This window comes from Haplochromis burtoni, unplaced genomic scaffold (genome assembly GCF_018398535.1).
Source record: "Haplochromis burtoni strain Fernald_Lab_line unplaced genomic scaffold, NCSU_Asbu1 Contig_39, whole genome shotgun sequence".
NCBI lineage: Eukaryota > Metazoa > Chordata > Actinopteri > Cichliformes > Cichlidae > Haplochromis > Haplochromis burtoni.
The window spans coordinates 1,415,023-1,425,670 of NW_024582400.1; the positions used below are offsets into that span (position 1 = coordinate 1,415,023).

At 41.0% G+C, this 10,648-nt stretch overlaps 1 protein-coding gene across 1 annotated transcript in view; it reads left to right on the forward strand.

Annotated features, from left to right (window-relative positions):
• Positions 1-201: 201 nt before the first annotated feature.
• Positions 202-10,648, forward strand: part of aox6 (aldehyde oxidase 6) — a 39,424-nt gene continuing 28,977 nt past the window's right edge. Inside the window, exons 1-3 of the mRNA XM_005919932.3 lie at positions 202-338; positions 8,382-8,439; positions 8,852-8,948. Of these exons, the coding sequence (XP_005919994.1) occupies positions 285-338; positions 8,382-8,439; positions 8,852-8,948 (209 nt within the window). The 5' untranslated portion in view covers positions 202-284. The remainder of the gene's footprint in view (positions 339-8,381; positions 8,440-8,851; positions 8,949-10,648) is intronic.

Sequence of the window (10,648 nt, forward strand, 5' to 3'; positions counted from 1 at the left end):
CAGAAAGCTCAAAACGATGAAATTTTATTTCTAAAAAATTATTATGTCCTATTGTAAACATAAGTAATTACATGCAAATTAATTTGAGTTGAGTTCATTTGTATTAAGTTTAATTAATTGGGTTTCACGTCACTTTGAAGAGTACCAAGAGAGAGTTGCTACACATAGAAACCAGAATAAAGCATCTTATTTTGAAAGTGTCGGCAGACGGAAGCGCTAAGGCGTACTGAGCTACCTCCTGGAGATAAAGTCGTCGTCACGGCCTTTAGTCACGCACTTGAAAGATGTCTGCAGGAAAGCAAGGAGACGCTCTGTGCTTCTTTATCAACGGGAAAAAGGTAGGTTTAGAGTTTTTTCTAATGTTATCATAGCGACCGTTTTGTTTTCTGACAGATAAAATCTGCACAGTTAGCAATTTCCGAGGTGACTTTTTACCTCGCGCTGCTGCTAGCAAAACTCTTAATATCATTTTTAGACAAGCACAGGTGAGTTAAAGCAAAAGCAGCAGTGCTGAGTAAAACGTTTGCAAGTTGGAGGTGTAATGACCTTCACACATGTTGCGAAGTGAACAAAAATGCAGGAAGAAGAAGACCTTAGGAAGCTGTCATCTATATTGGTTCTGAAAAGGTAAGGTGCAGAATAAGTGCAAGCACGCACAGGACTGCGCATATTCTTACGGGTTTGTAAAAGAGAAACAAAATGGGCATTAAAAAAACTGAATGCAGGCCAAGTTCTGCAAATCAAAGAGAAAACACCTGGCTGACTCACGCTGAGCGACAGTTTCTTTGTGTACCACACCGTTCAAACTTCTCCATCTTGGCCTCAAAACAAGATCCTGAGATTTCGGTGCAGGACTTTATGGCTCAGGGTGCTTTCACACGTGCGGTGTCAAGTCGTTTTTCCACCTCTTGCAGTGTATTTATGCAGGTGTGAACACAGTGATCGTTAGGTGTACATTACACATGTGAGCTAAAAACGTCCCATATGCGTTGTATTCTCAATGCATGGAGGCGCTTTAGATGTGCAAAGGTCTATAAGGGCTAGCAACCAGCTGTGAAAGGAACGTAAATCCTCAGTTTTCTCACACAGCGCCTTCATCCTGTTCTCACTTTCGTTGCTCCTGCCCCAAAACCATCCGGCCAATGAGCGGACTCGGTGTTCTCACGTGGTTTGTAGTGACGCAATTTGGTTGGCTTGGAGGTCACTTTTGTTTTCACACAGAGAAAAAATTAACCAAAAGCTACAAGTTTACAAACTCATCAGCTGATTAGGACCAGAGTAAACAAGCTACAGGTTTGAAAACGCCCTAACATACCTCAAGCTGGAAGGATGTGCAACCAAAGCACAGGTGCTCTTCAACGTTGTGTCAAGTCCAGTTCACACTTCTTATTTAGACACGTGTGCCCAACATCAGTCGTAGGTCGACTGGCAAGTAACGAGGTGGCCTGCAGAGAGGAGATCCAACATTAGAAGGCATGGTGCTCTACCAACAACCTTTACTCTGATGGTGGATTACAGGACGTCCAAGAAAAGTGGACAGGACGCCGTCTTCATCAGTGGTGCTGAGGTCGAGCAGGTAACAAGCTTGGAAATCCTTGAGGATCTGACGAGGTCTCTGTAAACCGCCTGTAAGATAAAGAAGTCCCTGAATCTATTCACCTCCTGAACAGGTCGTAACAGGTCAATACCTCTCCGACTTCTATTGTAACTAGGGCTGCCACGATTAGTCGACTAGTCACAATTACGTTGACTATCAAAATCGTCGACGACTAATTTAATAGTCGAGGCGAAGCTTTGTAAGATCACAAAAGACACAGGAATAAGTAGTAGGATTTAAGAGTGTAATAACGGACTGAAACAGAAGATGGCAGCACTGCATGTACAAGGATGCCAGCTGCCGTTAAACCCCGAAGAAGAAGACTGTGTCCCAGAATTCATAGCGCGCCCAGCTCAGTTTCCAACAATGGCGGCAGCTAGTTAGTTTTAATATTACTCTTATTATTCTTTCTGGGTCACAAAATAAACGTTTAACATATTTTCAGGCGAGAATGTAGCTGTGTAAACCTCAAATATCTGCTCAGTTTATCAAGACACCACATATTTTCAAAAGCGCTCCGACGTTTTCAGAGACGTCTGTTACCCACTAGCTCGATAGCGAGCCGGGGGCAAGGCTCACTACAGCCTGTGAGAACACCGGACTCCCGGCAGATCATTTTCAAACCCTCCGCTGTCTTTCGCTGCTCAGGTTAAACATGATATATAAGTCACTTAGATAACTTAAAAATGTTATTGTTTGGCTTTTTTTAGTATTAGTATTTTATTTGTTCCTGAGTAAATCGGTTTGGCTGAGATTAAAGTTATAGTTTTTACACAGCTGAATAAACGTCAAGCAGACAGCTGATTATCAGAAGTGTGAAATGTTAGAGAATATACTCCGGTGTCCTGTTATATTTTAGATAGCAAGGAGTTTAAACTTCACCGAGACAATCTGCAAATTTCATTAAAATTTAATAAACTATCATCTTGTCTTTATTTTTAGTTAGCACAGACCTTAAACACTTAAAGCTGTAAGCTAATGATAGTTATATAAGAGCAGATGCTGCTGGTGCAATAAGCTGTACGTTTTACGTCCAATTCGCAAAAATAATCTGTGACTAGTCGACTATCAGAATAATCGTTTGTGGCAGCCCTAATTGTAACCACCAGTGTGGTATTGCACCTGAACAAAGGGCTCTGCAGCAGGTAGTAAAAGCAGATGACTGCACTGTTGGCACCCAGCTGCCTGCCATCACCTGAAACGCTTCATTCAGTGTTCACGTAGCATGACCTCCGACCCCACTCACCCTCACAGTAGACTTTGGACAAATGAAATGAAATTCTCTTTTTAAACACTCAAAAAGAAACAAAAAGTAAAGAAAACTAATTAGAAATTGCAAAACTATAACTTCTCTGAGCTGCTGTTGGGTTGCCCATAAATTAGTGGTGCGGATTTCCTTGTGCTTGTATACTAACAATAAAGTGAATAATCTGAATAGTTTTTCACTAATGATGGCAACATTATAATGCTTTTAATGCAAGAAGTCATGTGACAGTAAAATACATCATGCTGACCCCTTATAGCTCAAAAACGAAAGCAAACTGAGTGATAATTGTAGAAATATCTAAGTTAGCTTAAATGTTTAGCCTATAACTAGATTTTAATTCTACTTTTAACAAGTCGAGCTTGGTGATTAATTTTATTTAATCATAAAAATGCACATTAATTTAAATGTCAAATGTAAACTTTCACAGTAAAGTGTCATCGGTGCAGTTCACAGTTACTGTTGCCCCTGATTACATCCATCCATGTTACACCTGTCTTATATATTATTGTTCTTCTTAGAGATAAAACTCTAACATAGAGCTGCGCGACAGAACGATATGTATTGCGAAATAACTTTTTCTCGATAGAAAAATGAAACTATTGCGATAGACCTCATCTCTCTCTCTCTTCCTCTCTTATAAAAACAAAATGAATAGCCAATACAAATTAAGTAGCGCAGAGCCGAACCAATCACAGCCGCAGCGTCACGTCACGTAACTTGTTACGTACAGCTCAAGTGCCAAGCCGCACATGTGTATTTGTTTGGGAAGCAGCCAGTCGCCATGCCGGCCGGGTAATGGAGGAAATGAGTGTGCCGACTAGGGATGGCACGATACCACTTTTTTTATGACCGATACGATATCATAAATTTGGATATCTGCCGATACCGATATAAATCCGATATATCTATTTTTTAAACTGTTTTTGTATAAGTTCAAAGTCAAATTTAAAAAGACAAAACACTAAAGCTATTCTCTTATACTTGCATGCAAGAAAAAGACTGCACCCAAAATATTGCTCACTTCAACAATGCATATCTCTTTATTTAAACTTTAGCACTGTTTAGCTGTCACCACTATCAAAATATCCATCCTGAAAGTGCGCAACATAATGCAGAACTTTAAATGTCGAAGTATTTAAAGTAACATTCATCAAAATAAAAGTGCAACTTTATAACAAATTTCAAAACCCCTTTGGTACTGAAAAAAGGTGCAATTTTAGCAGAGCAAACAACATTCTTGTAATAATGCAGTTGTAACTTTTTTTTTTCACTTTAACATGAGAGGTAGGTTCTTCTTCAGAAAGATCAACATTTCAACCTTCTCAGCTGTCAGCCTGCTTCTCCTTTCATTAATGATAATGGAGGCTGTACTGAAGAGTCTCTCACTCTCAATACTTGTGGTAGGTGCACAGAGAAATTTAGCTGCTGTAGAAACCAGAGTGGGAAATCTAAGTTTGTTGGCTTGCCAGTACAGCAGTGGATTATCTGAGCGTTGAATGGTTGGCTCACTAAGGTAAGTTTGCACTTCAATACGTGCACTTGTCGTGGCTAACTGAGGAACAGGATCTTGAGTGTTTTCCTTCAGGATTTCATCAAAAACACTTTCAAGTCTGCTTTGGCTGGAAGATTCCACCCGTGGAGTCTTCTTTGCTGGCTCCAAGACTGCTGATGTCCCCTCTGCTGGCTCTGAGGAGTTTAATGTAGTTCTCAAAAACTCCATCTTCCTCACCTCTGCCATCAAAGCATCCTTAGCTTGTTTTGAGGTTTCTATAAGATAAGATAACCTTTATTAGTCCCACACGTGGGAAATTTGTTTTGTCACAGCAGGAAGTGGACAGTGCAAAAGTTATGAGGCAAAAATTAGGATACAATAAGAATAAATACAGTACACAACTGTACAGAATAGAATAAAATACTATATACAGTAGAATACTCGTGAAGTACCTGAAATGAAAAAAGTCCAAACTTGAATATTAAACAATCATTAAATTTATCATTAGTAGCATTCAGCAGTGTGATTAAACTATCATTCCTCATTCTTGCTATTTATTCCATGCCCATTATAAAGACCTCAACATACTTTGCTGTACTACTCTGAATCAGACAATACATGTTATAATGCGCAATGGTGGTGTCCTGACTGAATGACAAGTCTATCACAACTAATCTAGAATGTCCTCACCATTTTCTGACACACTCTCTCTAATGCACTATCACTTACACACACACACACACACACACACACACACACACACACACACACACACACACACACACAAGTTGATCTGTTAAAATAACATGAGTGAAGCCTTACATACCTGTCTTTATATCTTGGATCCAGCAGTGTTGCAACTGTGTATAGTGGCTCGGATTCCACGTCTCTGAAGCGTCTGTTAACCGCTTCGAGAAGAGTGCCTTTCATTTTCTTTATTCCATCGTCGGCCTCATTTTCTCGGGAGAGCACGCGCTTAAGGACGCAGACAATAGGGATGACATCAGATGCAGATGAGGATGATGCGCTTACCTCCTTTGTTAACTCCTCAAAGGGAGCTAGAGCTGTCAGGACCTTTTCCAGTAACCCCCACTGCTGTGCACTAAGTGTGGCAGGCAGATCATACTCTGCAGAATATGCACACAAGGCTCGCTTCTGTTCTGTGAGGGTCTTGATCATATAATATGTGCTATTCCATCTTGTTCGCACATCTTGTATCAGACGTTTGGGTGACATGTTCAGCTCCATTTGAATGTCCTCCAAACGCGAATATGCCTGTGGTGAGTGTTTGAAGTGACCCACTATTTTTCTGCCCACTGTCACAGCATCACATACACCACGTTGTGCAAGCAGTCCCTCATTCACCACAAGTTGCAAAGTGTGGCGAAGCATCCCAAACTTGCAACACCTAGCCGGTCCATTGCCTTTTTTATATTGCTGGCATTGTCTCGCAAAACAACGTGGACTTTATTCTTCGGAATTTTCCACGCATTTAACATTTCCTCCATAGCTGCAGCGATGGACTCTCCTGTGTGTGAACCACGAAACTCTTTGGCCTGCAACACTGCTTTTTGCATTGTAAAACTCGAGTCTATCCAGTGTACAGTCAGGCTTAGCAGGGACAACGGACAAACGTCCGAGCTCCAGATATCAGTCGTCATGCTTAACGTGGGAATTATTTCCAAACTTTCGGAGATGAACTTGCGCACCTGTTTGTACTTGCCTGGGATAGCTTCCTCCGAGATGAAATGCCGGTTTGGCAGCATGTAGCGAGGCTCTAAATGCTCAATTAAGCGTCGAAAACCATCATTTTCCACAACGGAAAGGGGCTGGTCATCAAGCACAACAAATTCAACTATTTTCTCCGTTATCAGCTTCGCTCTATTGCTTTCCGGAGGGAATTTCTCACGTCTCTGAATATTTTCCAAAAGCGTTTGTTGATATGGTACACTTTTCTGCTTAGCTTTGGAGGCCAGGCTAAATTCCGGGTACTCCTTTGCGTGGTGTTTCTGTAAGTGTTTAATCATGTTTGTGGTGTTAAAATTCCCCACACTGCTACCACCCCGCGAAACACTTGCATCGCATAAGTTGCATTCGGCAGTCTTGCTTTTTTCGTCTTTTAGTTTGAAATAAATCCACACTGCTGACATGATGGCTCTGAGCTCTCCCACACGATAACCGCTGATCACGTGACGCATACTGCTCTGACGTGCCAAGGTCATGACCTGGGTTATACCATGTTAGCGAGTTTTTGAGGTGCTTTTGTGATATTCACTGGATCGGATAAGAAAAAAAAAAAAAAAATTTTTAAATTTCTCTCCGATATCCGATCCAGTAATTTACGTCAATATCGGACCGATACCGATACTGAATATCTGATTGGTCCATCTCTAGTGCCGACTAGAGGAAAAATCAACCGAGAGCTTGGGTGACCAGGTTACCAAAGAGAACACAGATGACGGTTCCAATGCCGGAGAGATTGTCGAAAGGAAAGGCCAGAGAAGTTCTGTAGTGTGGAGGTATTTCGGCTATTTGAAGTCTGACAAAAAACAGAGTAATGCCCACTGTAAATTGTCCCAAAAGCATGTTCCCACAAAGTCTGGAAATACAACAAACCTTTTTTATCACCTGAAGCAGTGCCACCCACTAAAGCACGCTCAATCTCTGACTGAAAGCGCTAATTCGTCATCGAAAACAACCAGGGGAATCCCTGCGAAGCAGCAACAGTCAATTGAGTCGGCTTTCTCCAGCGTCTTACCATATGACATAAAAGCTAAGAGACATAGCAACATAACGAATGCCATAGCTTACTGTCTTGCTAAAGACATGATACCAATAAACACGGTCGAAAAGGAAGGATTCAAGCAGCTAATTAAGGTACTGGATCCTCGTTACCAACTCCCTGGACATAAACATTTCTCTCAGACAGCGCTTCCAAAGCAATATTATATAAGTTAGTCAATTTTGTCTCTTCTGTAAAATAAACAAAGATTTATTTTTAGAATTAATATTTTATTTCTAAGTGGAACTGACAATTTAGTAGTCTGTTTTGTTCTATTTTGAAACTTAAATGCTTTAGCGGCTACCTTTTGTGTAGTTTGTAATATTTGCCTTTATTTTGCCTAAACTGAAGCCTCATTTTACGTACATCTGCCCTGTTTAACTTATGGGAAATAAATATTTAAATCAAAACAATCTGCTGATTATTTCACATTGTACTTGTGAGAAACAGCACATTTAAATCTTACATGTATAGTTATTTGGCTTATATCGTGATATATATCGTTATCGGAAAAAAACATCGCGATATGAAAAAAATCTTATATCGCCCAGCTCTACTCTAACATTAAACTGACCGTCATCTAAGCTGTAGGCAGCAGAAGAAACGTGCTGTACATTCAATCTGTTTAGTGCTTGACGTACCTCGTCACGTCTTCCACAGGCAGATGTGCCGATTACGTGCCCTCACTTGTTGCTTGTTTCTGATCAGATACACTGTAACAACTGCCCTTTGTCTCCTCTCGTCCGACACAAATGGAGTTTTCTATCTCTTAACTATCACTTAGATAGCAGGCAGTGATCCACATGTGACTTTGAACATGGTTAATAAAATATTCAAATCACACAGATTATGAAGTCTTACCAGTGGAGATTTTAGAAACAATTCGGTGTGTTCTCCTGGTGCCATATTGTCTTGGTTCTGGTGGGGTTTTATTTTATTTATTTATTTTTTTTAAATGCTTGAATGACTTGTAGGCTGGTGTTAAGTGGCTTCACAACCAAAAGAACATACTGGGAGTAGGTCGAGTGAAAAAGCGGTCAGTGTCCAAAGAAAAGCTTTGAAAGACCTTTAGAGAGCCAGGAGAAATATTGATCAAGAGTGCTTTAAAGTATTACAGGATAGTCTGGCTGCTTGGTGACAAAGTATAAAGAAATGAGGGCTGGCTCAAGACTTTTGCCCAGCACTGTATAAGCAAAATAAATGCAGATGTTAGAACTAATTTTCTTTGGTCCTGTTAAAACAGGTGACTGAGAACCATGCCGACCCGGAGACGATGCTGTTGGCCTTCCTCAGGCAGAAGAGTATCCTTCAGACCAGTTTTCAGTTCACCTTCGCTGTTTAAATGTTATTACTGGTGCTGTCAGCTGCGTTAAAACAGGCTAATCCGCGTTAATGCAGATTGGGCCCGTGTGAGGGTTACTCGGCATTAACGCGTTAATGCGGTTTAAACGCGTTAATGCTGTCATCACAACTAACGCGATTAACAATTAACCCATCTGGAGCGCAGACTGACTCAAAATCCCTGAAATGTCTCTGTCAACGCATTTCAGGCAGTTTGTCTGTTCTGTGCTCCAGATGGGTCGAGTGTGTTTTTAAAAAAAAAAAAAAAAAAAAATTTAATCGTGATGACCGTGTTAATGCTGACAGCCCTAGTTAATACCTTAGTTGTAAGCATTCGGTGGACTTGTCTTTATCCTTGACTGTTGACTTCAGTGAAATTAACTGGAACCAAGTACGGCTGCGGCGGAGGAGGCTGCGGAGCGTGCACAGTTATGGTGTCGCGCTACCAACCTGCAACGAAATCCATCATGTATCCTTCATGACGTCACACCACCTGATACTGCTGGGGGGTTTTTGTTTTTTTTCCCCATTTTTGGTCATTTTGTGGCTGTCTGTGCATATTTAATGCAAATATCAAAGTTTAAGATGAACTTTAAGATTCAGACTGCTCTAAATACTCAAGTTTTTTCCTACTTTTTAATCTGCACATTGGCTTTCAGTGTTTTTAGACCTTTTAGGGTCGCATAGAGACAGGGGCTTAAATGGCTTGTTTCAGGGGAAGAACTGAAGGACTCCTTAATGCGCCAGTATCAAATACATGAACTATGAATCATGCCACTGTAGAAGAGTCCATAAATATATAATCGAGGGGGGAAAAGTGAGTTCTGTGCTGTCAACCAACTTCACACGGTTTATGATTAATATGTGAGCAGCTAAAAGATGCCAGTGCAGTTGAACATCTACTGCTGTCAGTGTATGTTTCACTTGGGCACAACTTCAGCCTTAGGACTGGAAAAATCAATTTGTTTGGTCTGTCAGCCTCTTTAAGTGAAATTAGATTTGCAGAAAACAGGAGAGAGTGTAAGTGTTGGCTTGTAATGAGCAAGCCTGGTATGGATGACCACACTGAACTTGTTGGCCAATGGTCACTTCCCTCCCTGACAATGAAACAATACAGTCTATTTGACTCATTCACCTTCCTGTAGCTGAGGAGGAGATAATGGGACACACACTGAGAGGAATCTGAAACGATGTTGAACAGAGATTTTAAAAATGAAGGACAAAACCACCGAACAGTTTAAAGCTGTCTTGTTTAGGGGATTTTTTTTTATTTGATTTTTTTTTGCGCCACAATCAGCCTTATTACACAGTCTAAAGCAGTGGTGGGGAGCTCCAGGCCTCAAGGGTCGGTGTCCTATAGGTTTTAGGTATCGCCCTGAGTCAACACACCTGAATCAAATGATTAGTTCATTACCAGCTTCTGGTAAAATTCGAGACATGTTGAGGAGGTAATTTAGCCATTTGAATCAGCTCTGTTGGATCAAGGACGCGTCTAAAACCTGCAGGACAGCGACCTTTGAGGCCTGGAGTTGCACCACACCAGATCTTTAAAAAAAAAACAAAAAAAAAAACCCAGACATGGTGAGTATCATTTTGGTATTTTACTTGCGCACATTATCTTCACTGTGGCTGAAAAATTCCCTTCGTGGCACGCACGAGGGCTGTTCCTGCGTCGAGTAGAATCTCTGGATTAGTTTGGGGTTATATTCTTGAACGTTTCACCCTGCTTGTTTTGTTTCGTTTCACAACATGTCCTAGCTGTCAAAGAATCCTTCCACCAGCTCTGGCTCCGGTTTTGGATCCAAAAGTTAGTTTAGCTGGAGCTTGGCTCAGCTATGTTTATACTTAGTATCACAAACTATAATATATTTTCCTGTGACTAGTGCAGGTGGTGCTGAGACGATAGCAGGCAGAGTGGAAACACTGGTAATACTGGTCCACGTTGCATCACTTTAAAATAAAAGGTGCTGTACTTACTGCTAGTAGGTCTAACAGTAGCTGTGTGCACTGTAACAGATGAAGCCCCTCCCTGTGGATGCACAGTTGGGATGTTGACAGTAACATTTGGTTCGTCCTGAAGATGTGGGTTCGGGTTCAGGCTGCTCAATTAATCGAATTTTAATCACGATTACGATCTGGGCTTTCAACGATCATTAAAAATGACTGAGC